At 39.8% G+C, this 18,289-nt stretch overlaps 1 protein-coding gene across 6 annotated transcripts in view; it reads right to left on the bottom strand.

Annotated features, from left to right (window-relative positions):
* Nucleotides 1–18,289, bottom strand: part of DCLK1 (doublecortin like kinase 1) — a gene marked incomplete at both ends in the record, with an annotated part of 315,030 nt that overhangs the window by 88,616 nt on the left and 208,125 nt on the right. For all 6 annotated transcript variants that reach the window (XM_084235618.1, XM_084235619.1, XM_084235620.1 and 3 more), the window contains one exon: nt 7,366–7,482. In XM_084235618.1, coding sequence (XP_084091744.1) covers nt 7,366–7,482 — 117 coding nt within the window. The remainder of the gene's footprint in view (nt 1–7,365; nt 7,483–18,289) is intronic.

The raw sequence follows: 18,289 nt of genomic DNA, 5'->3' as shown, positions 1-18,289 counted from the left end.
ATATACTATTGAAAGGGTATTTGTATATCATACATCTAATAATATCCAGTATCATATATCTGAAAAACAAACAAAAAAACACCAAAAAACCCTACCAAAAATGGACAGAAGAAGTCAATAGACACTTCCTCAAAGCAGACATACAGATGGCCAACCCAATAAGCACATGAAAAAGTGCTCATCATATTGTCAGGGAAATGCAAGTCAAAACCACAGTGAGATACTACATCACACCCTTGAGAATATCAAGAGTCCAGAAACAATAAGCATTGGCGAGGCTGTGGAGAAAAAAAGAAATCCTTGTTCTTTTTGGTGGGAATGGAGACTGATTGCTTCTCTATGGAAAACAGTATGGAGGTTTCTAAAAATATTAAAAATAGAGCTACCATATAATCAAGCTATTCTACTCTTAGGTATACCCAAGAATATAAAAACACTATTTAAAGAGATATATGTAGTACTGTATTCATTGCAGAACTATTTACAACAGCCAAGCTATTGAAACCGTCTATATGCCCAGTGACAGATGAGTGGTTGAGGATGATGTGGTATATATATGCAATGGATTACTTCTTTTTTTTTTTAAGATTTATTTGTATTTATACAAGAGCTAGGGTACAATCCAGAGTCGTGGGAGGGTGAAAGGATTCAACAGAGACAGAACGGGAGCAGAACAGGCAGACAGACTGAAACCACTGCTGAGGGAAGCAGCAGGTTAGGCAGGAGAGGTCTGCTCGCCATGTGGGATTCTCCCTGGCCAGCCGGGAATTGAACCTGTGCTGCAGAGGCTGTGGACAGCTTCACAGCACTGCGCTCAACCCGCTGCGCCACTGGGGAGGCCCTGAAATGGAATACTTCTTGACTAAAACATAAAAAGTTGAAATTTTCCCATTTGCAGCAACTTGCAGGGAAGTGGAGGAGGCAAAGCTAAGTAAAATAAGCAGAAAGAGAAAGATGAATTCACTCATATGTAGAATAAAAGCAAGAACACAAAGGAACCAAAAACTTACCAAACTAACCTTGGAAACTTAGACTGTAGAATTGAGATGAGCAGAGAGGGAGGATAGAGTTGGGGAGCAAAGGGGAGGTGAGACTGATATACTATGGTGGAGGATTATGGGTGCTTTGGTGGTGGGTGTGGGGCATGTTAATATATCTCCCTAAATTGTATCCATTGTTGTAAAACATTGTTACCTTAATAAAAAAATATATAAAAAAATCAAACTGAAATTTGAAGAGAATCAAGAAGAGGTGAAAATATTGAAATCTCTAAGTTTTAAAGAGGATTGCTCAAATGAAAATTCAAGACAGGTAAACATGGTTTTCATATACTTTCAATAATAATAAAATAAAATAAAGCAAACTTAAACCACCTGTTCTTATGAAACCAGAATTAGTTCACATCATACTTTCATGTTGGGAGATAATTTGTCATAACTTTGCTGTGCAGATAAAAGAAATTTGTTGAAAACAATTTCACCTTTAAATTAAATACTTTATGAGATGTCAGTATTCAAGGACAGACACACATGAATGTTCACCCTTGTTAAACACTTTACAATACTTTCTTGTTTTTAATATATTCTCATTTCTTTAAGAAGTCATTAAAAACAATTTTCCATATTGTATTCCATGTCTTGACATTCAGTTGTCTTGGGGACCTTTCCTTCCTCCAATTGCCTTCTTTGGACCCTTTCTGTTAAGGAGACTAATAATAATTCAACAGCTATGTGAATTATGTTATCTATAAATTATGGAGGGGCTTGACCTGTATACTTCTTGAGAATAAGGGCTGTTTCTTTCATCTCTGCATCATTAGCGCCTAGCAAATGCCTGACACTAGGAGGCCTGCACTGGATATTTCTGAATGTGTAAATGAACACCTTACATTAATAAATCACCTCTACCTTCTTTTAGGCCAAGAAAGGATACAGGCAAGGGGAAAAGAGAAGATTTATAGCAGATTCTCATTTGTGTTCTAACACTCACATGCAAAGGCAAGTTTCTGTCTATCACTGACATACATCATGAAGTTGTGGTGAATCATTTCCCCTCCTAGAATGCTAGTGCCTGTGACTAACACTTAGGGTTCTGTTGCAAAGTTTTATGATGCTGGAAACTGCCATATTAAACCAGGTACTTTATTAGCTATTTCCTGGAGATCAAAATTCTAATGGAGGTGAAGAAACAGGTAGGGTTGCCAGTCTACTGTGTCTGGAACCCTGGAAGTTCAGATCCCAGCTCTGAGTTGCCTTTATTAACCTTGTGACTCGGCACAGCAGTTCTCCTAGCCCTGCCTCTGATTCCTCCTTTCTAAAAATGGGCTATATTGGACCTCCCCGGTGGCGCAGCAGTTGAGCACTGGGTTGCAAAGCTGCCCACAGCCTCTACAGCGCCAGTTCGATCCCCGGCCCCCAGCGAGGGTCTCACATGGCCCGCAGACCTCTCCCGCCATGCCCGGCAGACCTGCTCTGTTCCCCACTCTGGTTCTGGTGAATTCTCTCACCCTCCCGCACTTCTGACCGTACCAGTGCTCATATAAATAAATAAATAAATAAATAAATAAATAAATAAATAAATAAATAAATAAATAAATAAATGAATCTTAAAAAAATAAAAATAAAAATGGGCTATATTATTATATAACTAATAATGTCTTGCTTGTTGTTGGGAGCTCGTTGGAAGAATCAAACAAGAGCAAAGAGATGAAACTCTTATGTAAATTCTGATGTTCATTTAAATAAGCTAACAATATTTTCATGAACAGCAGCATGGCATGCAAACTGAGCAAGTCTTATCTTTAGATTGTGCTCCAGTCTCTGTATAATGTAGGAAGATGAGAACTGGAAGTAGAAATTGAAAAGCACAAATAGAAATCATTTCAAACATTGACTAGTATTTTAAGGGGGAAAACAAAGATTATTTAATATTGAAAAGTCAAATTTATAGTAGTAATGACTTGGGGAGCAGTATCAATGTTTAAGGGGTATGGAAGTAAAATTCACATTCCAGTCCTTATGGATTATGGAATATATGAAACAGGCTATTTTAAGAAAACGGTGATACAGTCAATATAGAATTAACTCAGTGCTCCTTTCCACTGGCTTTAAGACTCTTCTTGAGTAGAGGCAGGACACCTCATTTAAAGGGTCTTTAATTTCCAGGAGATGGTAAGAGAACAGAAGACCTGAAGCACACACCCGCCTGACATAGTGCAGCTGAACTTGCTCTGCAGGAAATGGAAATACTACTGGATCACCTAAGCTTTGGTCTTGGGGTCGCTGGCATAATCCACACATTTGCGAACTGGGTATTGGTTGCTCTGTAAACTCTAAATTAGAATCATCAGAGGAAGGTGGTAAAATTTAGTAGCAAGTCATAATCAAAAGATAGTCATAGTATATTATATTTTCTTATACAACCAGGAAATGGCTACATGACATATCTGCAAGAAAATAATTCAAAGTTGTAATTTCATATAAGGCTCACATAAGCAAAATGTTATCAGGGTCATTTAATTTTGACCTTGAAGTTAAAGATACCTTGAAGGTGGTATATTTAAAATATGTGGTATATGTTTATTAAAATATATTTAATGCATTTGCCTATCTGCTTTTTTGAGTTTCTGAAATTACTTTTGGGAAATGATATATTCATCTATATTTTAATACTATAATTGAATTATATAATCTTAGAGATATCAAATAATGGCAATATTACCAGTTAATTTCTAAAGTGAAATAATTTCCTTTATTCATAATTTTTAGAGATCAGATTCACAATTTCTTAAACTTAAATTTTAGATTCCTTTTGGGAGTAAAACAAGTTCTTCACCTTTGGCAAGGCTGCTTCTGAGTTGCCAAGTTCCTTCTTTGTTTTTCCCTGTATTATTAAATTTTCCTCCTGAATACCCCCATTTAACCTTGGCTTCTACAATCAGACAGACAAAGCACAAGGACATTTTCTTGCAGGTGTGGTAGAAACATTAACATCAGACAATAAATGCTTCAGGTCTTATGATTTCATTCTTTGACTTGTGCACAAGAATCTGACCTAACTCCTACCTTCCTTGTCTTAGGGCAACAAAAAAGTAAAAGTAAAGAAATTCTTACCCAAACCTAGAAGATGTCTATAGCTCTTAAAAACCAAACAACAACAGAAAGTCAAAAGCTATAGTACATACAAGTCTCTTGAAACAGCTGTCATGTAAAAGACATATAAGAATTTGGCTAATCACCAACTTAATTAGATATTTTCTCCCCACTACACCTGATATTTTTAAATTCACGACATATACTGAGAGGGCGAAGAGAAGAACAATTAAGTAAAATTGTCAAAGTTGGTTTGCATAGGGGACAGATTTTGTTCTTTAATATTGATGAATTTTAGTTGTATTACTAATGTGTCATATCCTTTTTCTCTTTCACATCCTTCTGTGATTATACTAAACAGCCAAAAATGTTAGGGGCAATAGGTTGGCTGGGCCCAATAACCACTTTCTCCCTCACTGTTCCATGGAGTTCAACTTAAAATCCACGTTTGGTCATAGAAAATGAAGACTGTTCTTTGGTGAAGGCTGAATATCTTCCAAAGGGCTCAGTTTTAAACTGTCAGCTGATTAATAAACCAACCAAGTCTCCTAGGGGTCTTTCATAAGCAGCAATTCCAGTGCCACCTGATTATTTTGCAGAGGTCCACATGAATGAGTAGGCAGTGTCTCTCTTGAGGGGACAGACTTCCATGGAAGATGTTCTTCCTAGAGAAATTCTTCCTTTCTCCCAGGTGAATGGAGGTAGTGGGCATCTGTTCTCATCTTTGCTCACTGCTTCACTGACTTACACTTCAAAGTATCTAGAGTTCTGCACTTGGGCTGCAGGGTTAAAGATGGCCATTGCCACTGAGGCAGGCAGGGAGGTACAAAGACGGTATCACTGCCATGCCAATAAATGAAGATGAGCAAGGCTTATCTTTCACCCCAGATTATCAAGACTTCCTATATTTATTTCCTTTTTGTCATCCATAATTCAATGGTTCTTAAACTTTGGTGAGCATCAGAATTACGTGGGATGATTAGGAAAACCCAGACTGCTGGCCCCCAGCTCTGGGATTTCTTATTCAATGGATCTGGGAAAGGGCTAAAGATTTGTGTTCCGAGTTCTCAGGTGGTGGTGATACTTCTCATCTGAGGACCACTCTTCGTTAACCCACTCTTCTCTAAATGTGGACCATAAACTATCCCACTGGAATTGCCTGGAGTACTTGCTAACAAAGTGAGAATCTGAGGGCATTGGGGGTTCAGATGACAAATTTAACCAAGTCTCAAATAACTCTCATATACATTATAAGCTTTCAGGCTTATTACCTTACTCTTTAGCAAAACCATTTTTGTGTTCCATTAATCTGGGTGAGTTATGTCATGTGAAGGGAGGATTCTCTACCTACCTTTCTTTCTTTTTTTTTTATAAATTTATTTATTTATTTAAAGATTTATTTTTATTCATACAAGAGCTGGGGTACAGGCCAGAGTCGTGGGAGGGTGAGAGGATTCACCAGAGACAGAGTGGGGAGCAGAACAAGCAGATGGACTGAAAGCACTACTGAGGGGAGCAGCAGTTGCGACAGGAGAAGTCTGCCATGCCATATGGGCATCTCCCTGGCCAGCCGGGAATCGAACCCGCATTGCAGAGGCTGCGGACAGCTTCACAGTGCTGTGCTCAACCCGCTGCACCACCAGGGAGGCCATCTCTACCTACCTTTCTACTAGGAGTGGTAAACAACCCACATCTCAAGTGCCAGCTGTGTTCTGAGGCTTATTCCCTAACTGGTCGGAATGAACTCCATGTTGTGAGAAGGGACAGTACATTGTTGCTGCCTTTAGAGTGAGTGTCAAAGGCCCAGGCTTTCATGACCTGTCCAGAGAAACAACAGAGGTCCCAAGGGAAGGTGACTCCTGGAGAACCAAGCTGGGCTGGTGGGTCTCACTATCCTGCCTCTTAGAGTTCCTTCTTCCCAGACTAGCTTTGAAATAGATTTTACTTTTCATTAGGAAAAAGAGATTTTATTACTTCCACTTTAAAAGATGAAGGTGGGCCTCCCCAGTGGTGCAGCGGTTGAGCGCTGGGTTGCGAAGCTGCCCGCGGCCTCTGCGGCGCCGGTTCGATCCCCGGCTGCTCCTCGGCCACCGGAGGAGGGTCCCACATGGCGCGCAGACCTCTCCTGCCGCCCGCTGCTCCCCTCAGCAGTGTCCTTCGGTCCTTCTGCCTGTTCTGCTCCCCACTCTGGCTCTGGTGAATTCTCTCACCCTCCCGCGCTTCTGACTGTACCCAGTGCATGTATAAACAAAAACAAAACAAAACAAACCAGCAAAACAAATAAATAAAGCATGCCTCTATTAAAAAAAATAAATAAATAAATAAATAAATAAATAAATAAATAAATAAAAGATGAAGGTTATAATTTATATAGAGGTTTATAATTTATACAGAGGTGTAACAGCTGATCACTGATACAGGAGGCAAGCCTTGCGGCCCAACCTAGGACTTCTTTCACACCCCTTGGGCCTCCACTGTGGAATACAAGAAGGCCTCTGTGTAGGCCCTAAAGGTCTTTGTTCCTATTTAAAAGAGCTTCTCTGACTTCATTAAATTGAATGACAATCACTTTCATGTATTATTTCAACAGTTTACCTCATTTATTAAATAATTTCCTTTAGTACTGAAATAGACCTTACACCTGAAAACAAACATGAAACAAGAAAACCACCTTATAACTAACGCATGTCAGTTTTAAGACCAAAGAAGAAAAAGACAGGGATGAATGAGAAGGTCGGTTTCTCAGTACACATCCTGCTCCCAAACCAGGACTAGGGCCACTGAGAAACAGGGCACAGGCTGGTCAATGCAGTGCGCTCTGCCCCAGGCCTCATGCTCACTGCCTTTAGTAGCAGAGTCAGACTGAGGGCCACAGTAAAAAGCATATTAAGCAAAAGTCCAGCAAATATGTATCAGAGACTCTTCATAAGCCAGTTCTAAGTAGAATAGATACTGTCACAGAAACTTCTGGAGTTGGAGACCTTTAACCTAAAAAATTAATTTTTGCAGTAGAAATGAAGCAAGCTGGTAGTGTACTTCTATTTGTGGGCAAATCTGGGTTTCCTGAGTCTTCACTAAGTTCCTGAGCTCAATGTTTTTTCTTGCAGCCAACATGCTAGACTCTGGCAAATCTGTTCTACCACTCTTCCATGTTCTAAAATTATAAACCGGAATCTACACTGTCTTTAAACCTCAAGCTCCAGCCTTCACACACCCTCGGCTTGTCAGACCTCAGAAACAAGACTATTTCTTCCATGTCTCCCTTCTGTTTTACCTGAGCTGGTTGATGCAGGGGATTTGCTGCGCCTGGAAGGTCCTGGGCTCTTGGTGGTGCTCCGGCGAGATGATGAAGCTATTTTCGTGTAAGAAGTGGACTTCACCACTCGACATTCTGGGGAAAGAACAACAGTCACACATCAAGACAGGGTGATGACGCACAGCATACAAAACTGCACGTAAACCTGAAATAGAAATACACGCTATCCTCAGTTGCACATATTTCCTGCCAGCCTAGTGCTCAGTTATGACAAAAGAATCAAAAAAATAAGGTGAAGGCATGATGGGCTCCCAGACATCAAAGTAAAGAGTACTCCAGGTCTTCTCATTATCTTCTTCATATAATATTTTGGACAGATTGGGAGTAACAGCCTGATAAAAAGAGGTATTTTTGTTGGGTACTTTCCTACCCATTCCTTGAGTTATTTGTGGATATGTGTTTCTTTCAGGATAAATTGTTCTTTCTTTCAAGAAAAATGTTAGACAAAATGTCAACTTCAAAAACCAAGACATGCTGTGATGGAAGATTCCATGAATCAAGTCCAGGTTTAGTGTTGTTGGGACTCCCTGCAATGAGAGCTGCGGGTCTTCACCATGTGGGGGAAATAGCAAGATTTGTTCAGAAGAGATAATATCAGCAACAAGGTGACTTTACCTGGTTATATGGATACCTGTGAACTTGCACAAATGGTGGTTTCTATAAAATGTTCTTGGCCCGAGGATGAGAAATAACTTGGCTTTCATTAGATTAAATCTTTGGTGTTTGTGTTCATAAGTTCAACACTAAGCATCTTAAATGCAAAGAGCTTTATATTTCTCTTCACTTAGTGAGCTGCATTGACTAGTTACAATTTCATGAAAACCCCTATGCACATCATGTTCCTAAAATTAAGAAATCATTTTTAATCATTAAAACATTTTTATGCTTGCAATGATAATCATTAATTATGGCTGATAATCAATGGATGGAAAGTACAAATAATATAAAAAATACCTGCCAAAATGATTTTGTTTTTTTGAGGATGGCATACAAGTTAGAAACTTTTCTATTCATATCTTTAAACAAACAATTGGGGTCAGTCTGTACATATTGATCTGTTAACAGCTTTCTTACCTGACAATGTATTGTGAGTATTTTCATTTTGTTATTTAATGTCTGTAGGATATTTTACTACATGAATGTACCACAATTCGCTTAACCAAGTTCCAACTATTGGACATTTAATTTGTATTCAATATTTCACTATGGTAAATAATTACTAAATAACATATGTGTAAATGACTGCAAGCTTTTGTCCCTGACACTTGAAATTTAATTTCATTAACTAGATATGAAAGGGCATGTTGTAGGTGCTCAAAAATATTTGCAGAATGAGATGGAATTAGTTAAGTCGAAAGAGAAGTGCTTTTGAAAAGTTTCAGCCATATTGCTTTCTACACAGACTGACCCAAATTGTACTTTTATCAGAGTATGATCTTGGCCCTTTGCCTGACCCCTTATTGAGGTAAGGTATTATCTTTTCAACATATCTTTGCTAATTTCTGAACAAATATCAGACTTCATTGTTTTAAATCTAAATTATTGGTGGCCAATAACTAAGTTGTGTATTATTTCACATATATTAATTAGCCATATATATTTCTTCTCTTGCAATTATTTACTCATGTCTTTTGGCTGACTGCAATGGGCATGTCCTTTACTTAGTGGTTTGAAGAATGCATTCTATATTAAAGTTGTATTCCTTTGTCTATGTTATAAATATTTATCATTGAGGCAGTGGTTGAAAAATGTTAGCCTTCAGGCCTCCCCTGGTAGCGCAGCGGTTGAGTGCTGGGTTGTGAGGCTGCCCGCAGCCTCTGCAGCACCAGTTCTATCCCTGGCCACCAGGGAGGGTACTACCAAAAAAAAAAAAAGAAAAGAAAAATTTTAGCCTTCTAAATGTGGTATTCTTTGTTAGTACAGTAGTTTAAAATTGAAATCTGGTTTATCAACTTTTCCATTATACATTATTATTACTATTGTACACTTTAAGAAATATGAAAGCATAACAATTCTAAATCTAAGTCTGGTGCCTGATTTTAACTTTGAAATTTTTCTACCCCATGCAAGTAAATTATAATTTTCTATGCTCAAAACATGTCTACCGTTTGTACCATTTGGATAACTTTGTACAAAAATCTCCTAATCAACAAACTAACTCATATTAATTAGTGAAAAAAAAGTGAATATAAAATATAAATATTACAAGGTGAAAAATATCAATAGTAGAAAGACTTTCCTGGAGAGTCTTATAATTAAACTGTTGAGTACAGCATGAAAAGGAAAGACTTAAAAAAGAAGAAGAGGAGGAAGGAAATCCTGCCTTGAGATACTAATATTTGTGATTTTGTAGCCAAAAATAAGTAGAAAAAGAAACAGGACATTCCTCAGTATGTCCAGGGTCATTCTGACCTATTGGGGGTGGGTGAGGCTGTAAAAGAATTCCATTTCTTAAAAAGAAAAAGAAAAAATCTACACATATGGACATATCAGCAAAAAATACAAGCTAGAAGTAAGCAAGAAACATAACACTGGAAGATATGATCAAAACCTTAAGGACCATTCATATGAGGTGATACTACCTAAGAGTGTGGGTCTGTGGAGGTTTTAAATCAGAAATCAAATCTTTGGAACATGAAGAGGACATCCAATTAGCTCCAAGTTCTGTCCACACAACTGACAATAAATTCTGGAATTTGTCCCCGCCTTTCAATATTGGCCTAGCCTTTTGGAAGTGTATCAGCATCTGAGTTGGCTACTTCCAGTTAGTTTTTATCAAATGATCACTATGTACCAAGCACTGAGCATGCAGGCACCATGGAGAACATACCAAGTTTTGGAACTCAACACATTTACTACCTGGCAGTGTTTAGAGGCATTTAACCACAAAGGACTTTTTTTCTCTAATTTTGTTTCATGAACCCCATGTTTGAAAAACGCCACTTCATGGGGAAAATTGCTTTAAGTAATAATATGTTTTCTCATTTTAAATCAAAATCTGGACTTTTGTGAGATCAGCATGATCAGGACTTTTTGTCCCAGGTCATGAAAATTTAGAGATCACATAAATTTAAAATATTAATTTGAAAAGCTTAGTATCCAGTTAGCAGGAATGAATAGTTAAAATAGAAAGTTGCCAGATGGTACAATGGTAATAACATCCATCTGTGAGCCGCCACATGAATTAAAAAGTTGATTTTAGGGTTTGTCAAATGCTGTTTGCCACAAGTGCCGAAATTGTTAGTTATGACTCCAACTACCAACCAGGGCTCCAGATCAGCACAATAGAACCAATCTTTCCACGCTAAGTTGACATTTTTCCAGTTTCCAGAAAGAACTAGGTATTTCAGTTAGGAAGTTCAGTTTTATTAGAGCGAATGAAGGCATTTCATTTGATTTTGAAAATATTGAAAAGAATTGTGGTCTCTTGCTCTTTTCTATAACTTCTCTTGCTTCTCTTGAACTTCTCTTTTATATTATCAATCTATCAAATCATTCTGCCTTCCACCCTCATGCCACTGGATACTAATTAGTCCTGACATATTAAAAGCTATATACAGTCTGCCCTCTGTATATGGGATTTCTGCATCAATAGATTCAGGCAAGTGCAGGTGGAAAATATGCACTATGCACTTAGGTCCATGCTACATACAATGTTTGTGCCTGTACAGAACATGTACAGACTTCTTTTCCTTGTCATTAGTCCTTTAACAGTGGAGCATAGCAAATATTTGTATAGCACTTATATTAAGTATATGTAATCTAGAGATGATTTAACAAGTACAGGAGGATGTATATAGACTACGTAAATACTGGGTGATTTGATATGAGGGACTTCAGCATCTAAGGCTTACACTCTCCAAGGGGTCCTGGAATCAATCAGCCCCCTAGATGCTGAGGGTTGACCATAATAGTTGCTCAAAAATATTGGTCAGAATCAATATCAATCCCGTTAGCACTGTGTGAACTCATTATTTACTGAACTAATCCAACCTCTCACTTTGTAGCTGAGGCTAAGTGACCTGCATCTGAATCCGCACCTCTTGAATTGCTGACTTCCTTGCCACCCCAGTATCTGATGATATAGCCTAAGCCACCTGTTCCATTGTGAATGAAGCTGAAAATTTCTGACTGTACCCATGATTAAGACAGACCAATAGGAGATGGTGAATACTAGAGAGGGTGGAAAACAACAGTATTTACATCAACATTAAATTAAACATTTAATAAGAGACTAAAGCTACAATTCTATCAATATAGCTATTGCATCAGAAGTTAATAAACAATAATCTTTCTTTCAAGAGTGGAGTTTTAGTGAATTAATAGCTTGGGGGAATCATGGAGTCTGAAAGATAATTACAAATATTACAAATTTTGTACCGCTTGCCTTTAGGATAAGAATGAAGCTTCATTAGTCATATATGGAAATAGAATAATTCTGAAAGGCTAGAGTTGACTAACAGAAACAGAAACAAAACATTTATAGTAACTACTTTTTTTGTAGGGTCAAAATTAAACCAACTGAAGAAAATTGCAGCGTCCAGCCATAAGTTAAAAAAATTACAAAAGACTCCAACCATCTTTCTCATTAAAGATTTTAAGTGTTTTAATTAATTTACATGGCAGTGGTGAAATATGCAGTGAAGAAGGATGAATATTTAATTACTCTAAGAGAGAATGCCAAAATTCTTGTTACTTAAAACCACAACTTAGAAACTTTGTGAATAATATGATCTAAAGGGCCTGTAAAGTAGAAACACTATATGTTCTCACAAAGGACATTTTCACCGCCCCCATCCCCAAGGAAGAAAAGGACACTCTCTACACTCTTTTATCTCTCTCTCTCTCTTATCTCTCTCTCTCTCTCTCTCTCTCTCTCTCTCTCTCTCTCTCTCTCTCTCTCTCTTATCTCTCTCTCTCTCTCTCTCTTTCTCTCTCTCTCTCTGGCATTTGCCTTCGGGGCGATCACTTCATCCTGTTACTCTTGGTACCTGTATTTTCTTAACGTAGTCTCTAAGAGCTCTCCTTAGCTTGGAGATCATGGACAACACAGACCCTACTTAAGAAAGATGATATTGAAGGACTGTAGGCAAGGCCCTTACAGCTACAGGATAGTAACTGCTCATCCTATGAGGAGTGCAGCCTACCCAACGTGTAGAAAATCGGGTCAAACATATCCACTGCTTCTCTGGTGACTGAATCTCCCACAGCAAGCAAACAAGCAAGAAAGGGTAGATGAAATTTCTGCTTTCGAAAGTCCTCCTGATATTCATAATTCTGTGTGGGGGTAAGGACCTCTCTGAAGTCCATACAATGGTAGTGAGTTATAGGGTAAGAGGATAGCTCCTAGGGTCAGAATAGAATAGGAAAAGCCTCAGAGGAATAAGGAAGGCTCCAGAGATAAGGGCAACAAATTCCACAGGGGACTAATCAAACACACCAAGACTAGGGGCAACAGGATATTCTGGCAAGGTCGATAAAGAAAAAGGACTCTAAGATAAGGGCTGGGACACAAAGACTTACTTCTGGCCAGAGAGATATTAAGGCAGAGTGAGTGATAGCACTGAGAACTAACCAATCACAAAGAGACTGATGGGGCTTTAGAATAATTAGGGAGAGAAGGGATATATTCCCTGAGGCAGGACTCCACTTTGGTTCCCTTGCCCAAAGTTAGCCTGTTTCCACTGGCCTGGGAATGCCACTTTATCTCTGTCCCTTCTCTCCTTAGAAAAGTTTTTCTTATATCTATTTCTCTAAACAAATTTGTCTCTTTTTGCCTGCTTGCCTGAGAGTCAGTGAAGTTCCTGCTGCAGCTTCGTGAGACACCGGCCCATGGTGGTCTAGTGGCTAGGGCTCAGCGCTGCCGCCACAGCCTGGAATCCATTCCCAGCTGGGAGACTAGGCCTGAAAACCTGAAATTACGGTATCAGTAGCTTTACAGAAGTTCTTAGAATTTGGAAATACAGAGGTTAAAATATTTCCCACCTTCACCCAAGACCTCAACTCTAGAAATGGGCATTCTGCGATGGACAGATTTAGAGAGACAATCAGATGCAGAACTATAGAGGAGAGACTGGGGAGGGAATCTCTTCCTTGGCCACGTTCCTTATGGCATGAAAACCTCCACTTATGCAGATTCTCCCCCTACTCAGAAACAGTTGGTAGGTAGGCTTAAGTGTTTTGGAAAGTGTGAAAGAATAGAAATGTGACAGAATTCAACCACAGGCACCAGGAGCTCACCTGAGCTCATACAGCAAGGTCATCCACACATTTGAAGGGGGCCACATGAAGCTTTTGGGGGAACCCTGGAAAGGCCAAGGTGAAGATGCCCAAGAATCTAGACTGTCTTAATGACACGGGGCACCATGGCTAGGAAAGAATCTTTAAACAAGGAAAGCTTTTACTCATCTCTTTTTAAAACTAGCCAGAGGGCTCCCCTGGTGGCGCAGCGGTTGAGCACTGGGCTGCGAAGGTGTCCGCAGCCTCTGCAGTGCCGGTTCGATCCCTGGCAGCCTCGAGGGTCCCACATGGCGCGACAGAGCTCTCTTGCCGTGCCCGCTGTTCCCCTCAGCAGTATATTTCGTCGGTCTGCCTGTTCTGTTCCCTGCTCTGGCTCTGGTGAATTCTCTCACCCTCCTGTGCTTCTGACTATACCCAGTGCTTGTATAAATAAATCTTTTAAAAAAATAAATTAAAAAAATAAATAAAATGAGCCAGAATAAAAACTTTGTCAGGCAGAGGCATCTCAGCTGATCTGTCCTTTAAATTCAGATGTTCTGAACTATTAATGAGTAAGTACATGGAAAATAATGTATTAGGAGATGTAGATGCTTTCTGATTTCTTCCCTATCCTGATTACTAGGACACGTTTCCTCTTAACTTGGCAAAGGTACAAAGCTTCAAAATGGAACACTACTCCTCTCTAGTTAATGCAAAGAAATTCAGGAAGCACACTCAGTTCTAAAGACTTTTACTAAATATGGCACAAGTTCAATGACCAGAAGCAAGGACCTGCAATTCTGGCTATTTAACCCTCCAACAAGTTGCTCTGACTAGTTCATATTCTCTGAGTTCGAAGGAACGTTCTGTGGCTATCTAGGTGATCGATGGTTACCAATTCTACTCTCCTTCATTCATGATTATCCTTTCCTCCTGGCTCCTTAAATGCTTGTCCAACTTCCTTGTGAGCACCTCTGGTGTCTGGGGGATTCACCACCTTCACTTTTATGGTTTTTGAATCTTTTGCTATCTGATTAGTTTCCAGCTTGACAGCGTGGGTGAGCTGAACAGAGCATTCCTGGTATGATTGGCAGCTAAATCTTACTTCCTATAGAAGCATGATGATTTTCATATTTCATGGCAGCATTATAGGAAAAAAAGGCAAATATGGGCTCATTACAGGAAAGGTCACTACAATTCTCAGTCCCAATAAGGAGCAAGACCCTTTCTTTCCTTTCAGTGCCACTTGTCCTTGGAGTCGTTCTGACCTTACAGTGAAACTGACCCTAGGGGTCAAGGGGTTTACAATCAGTTACTTCCCTAAGTTCTATATGCAGCATGTCTGGAATAAAAGCATTCAAGGCTGAACCCCTCAAACAGCTTTTGAAAAATAAAGTGTATAACAGACTGAGCTGAAAGCAAAGGCTGAGCTGGAGAGTATAGTTCCAGAAACTGAGATTTTTAAAGTACCTTCTAAAAATATCACCACGTGTGTCTAAACCCAGCACTTAGACTGGGCCACCACATCTTTTAAATCACCCAGCTTAGCACTCCAGATGGCAAACACGTGTCCTTGCACCATGAGGAGGCTCACGGAGAAACTAACACCAGCCAGCTCTGGAGGGAATGGCAGAGTCAAACCTTTATGTAACATCTGCAGAAGGTTTTATGGCACTGGAATTTTCTGTACTAGTTTCTCAAGGTTTGCTGTTTTGATAGCATGAGTGATTCTATTTTCCATATGCTTTCCTCTTTCTAATAGTCAGATAAATTTAATTTCCCCTACACAATAGATTAGAGTTGCATGGGGTAGGTTGGAGAAGGGCACAGTTTTGCTTTAGGAGATTGCCAGGTTATCTCATTTCTGTCATGCTAAATGATCTCATCCACATGTTTCCAGTCAGCATTTTTTGTAGCCTCTGAATATCAGCCCTGGTGGAGAAGAGGGAAAGACACAAGGCAAGGGAAGCTGTTTTGGGCCTTGATCTACAGATTTTAATTTCCTGAAACTGATTTTGTTTTTCCCTTCTTCCCACATGTCAACTGCACTGTTTTATGCCAGTTGCTAGTTGCATGCCTGGTCTCTATCCTTTAGATGACAGCAGGACATACTAAGTCATGAAGAACAAACAAGTTTCTACACAACACCAAACACCCCTGTAGAGCTTATAGTCCCTGGCTGAGACCCTTTGCTGGCCACTTTTTTTGGTTATGTTTCTGAGGGTCTTTAAGGAACTCAAGTGCTTCTTTAAGGTCTTAATGAAAGCTTCACCAACATTTTGCACATTCCTTTGGGAGGTATGGCCAACATGACTTTATAGTTTGGGGCTTTTCTGCATTCACCACCATGTAGATGATACATCTGGCAATGATGAAGATTTTCAGTTGTCTGGATCAACATCCATTGCTTCACCTATCTCTGAGAACATGGGAACAATGGCCTGGACCTCTGGTGGCTTACTAGTTCAGAGGTTGGAAGATGAAGGTGGCTCCGGGGGCATAGTATAGAGAAAGATAGGCACATTGTTTTGTGCAAATCTGAGTTTTGCAGAAGGGCCAGGAATGCTGCCATAATCAGTGGTACTCTCCGTCAAGTCTATTTCCTTCCAGGTACCACTTGATTTCTGTGATTAAACTTTTGGAAATAAGCCCCAAGTGGTGCTACCTAAGTCTTTTTAGTTGACAGGAAATACCCAGACAGCAGATTTCTGTTCTTTCCTACCCAGACATGGAAATTTACAACCTGATCATTACTCTAGGTAGCACTGCTTGGAAACAATATAGCCATGTACCCATTAGATGTCTGAAGATAGAAACTTGCCTTTCTGAAAGTCTGAAATATAAAAGTTTGTTTTCTGCACAAAAGCCCAACCCAGTCCATATGCCCTTCCTTGAGGGTAGCCTTTTTCCCCTTTCTGTCCTCAGTCAATTTTGGGGATCTGCCACCTCTTCATTGGCCAACACAATTTCAACAGTGATCTTCACTTTTTTTAAAAAAAATTTTTTAAATAGATTTATTTATTTATGCATACAAGAGCCAGGGTACAGACCAGAGATGCAGGGGGGTGAGAGGATTCACCAGAGACAAAGTGGGGAACAGAACAGGCAGACTGACTGAAACACACCGCTGATGGGAGCAGTGGGCGAGACAGGAGAGGTCTGCTTCGCCATATGGGTTTCTCTCTGGCTGGCTGGGGATCGAACTTGTGGTTGCAGAGGCTGCGGATTGCTTCATAGTGTGGTGCTTAACCCCTTGCACCACCAGGGAGGGCCCGATCTTCACGTTTTTGAAAGTGAAACGGTGACCAAAATTGAGAAGCACTTTTTGGCTATCTCTGAGCTTCTCCTCATCAGAAATCTATATTTAGAGTGGAAGGTTTGAACAAATCATACTTCTGAAGGCTTTCTGCCCAACATGTCACTGTTAAAAGGTGCATAGCCAGACCAAGTGCAACACCTTCTCAGTCATCATTGAAGTCTTACAACATTGAAACTGCACATACACATGAGCAATGAGCAGGCCTTATAAAAGAATTAGAACTCTGACCAATTACCCACGGCAAAAAAAAATAGTAGTCATTTCTACAATAACCAGGCAGAAAGTCTGTTAGGAATCAAATTTATAGGAAGCCAGATTACTATCTTTAATAACAACCTAAGAAGTCAAACAATGACACCTGTAACAATTGACTCCAACTGTTTCCAGTTTAGGACTATCCAGAGAAAGGCAAATACACACCCCTCAGCAATCACTCCTCAGCTTCCCCAGGGAACACCTGAAGTCTTCCTTTTTTTCCTACTGTAAAGCTGTTTCCCTCCTCTGCCTACCTTTGAGTTCTTGCCAAAATGTAAATGATGGTGGCTGACTTTTTTTGCATCAGCAAGCCCATAATAAGTGGCCTTAAAATGTTCTCATTTCATTGGTTTTTGCTTATTTCCACAATACCCACAACTCTGACTCTAAGTTGACCATAAAACAAAGTAGCTAGCTTGAGTGGAGTGGTGCTGTATGAAATAGGCTTCCTTACCTCTATCCATTAGTTATGAGAATACCTTTTAGGAAAAGAAGGCTGAGAAAATAGCAAATGAACATATCCCATCTCACACTTGGGGCCTACATGCGTGTGGATTCAAGTGTGTAATGGTACTCATTATCTGAATTTCTCTTTCTCTGTATGGTGTGTATTTATTTCCTATGGCTGCAACAGCAAACCACTATAAAACTTGGTGGCTTAACACTTAGGGTTTTATTTATTATTATTATTTTTAAAAAGATTTATTTATTTATACAAGCGCTGGGTACAGTCAGAAGCACAGAAGCACGGGAGGGTGAGAGAATTCACCAGAGCCAGAGTGGGGAACAGAACAGGCAGACCAACGAAATACACCGCTGAGGGGAGCAGTGGGCATGGCAGGAGAGGTCTGTCACACCATGTGGGACCCTTGCCGGCAGCCGGGGATTGAACTGGCGTTGCAGAGGCTGCGGGCAGCTTCGCAGCCCAGCGCTCAACCGCTGCGCCACCAGGGGAGGCCCAACACTTAGGGTTTTAGAGCTCAGATGTCTAAACTCCAGATGTTGCAGGACTGCAGTCCTGCCAAAGGCTCTGGAGAAGAATTCATTTTCTTGCCTTTTATATCTTCTGGTCGCTCTAGGCTTTCCTTG

This window comes from Talpa europaea (genome assembly GCF_964194135.1).
Source record: "Talpa europaea genome assembly, chromosome: 6".
Lineage (NCBI taxonomy): Eukaryota > Metazoa > Chordata > Mammalia > Eulipotyphla > Talpidae > Talpa > Talpa europaea.
This window is presented reverse-complemented; position numbering and strand designations above follow the sequence as displayed.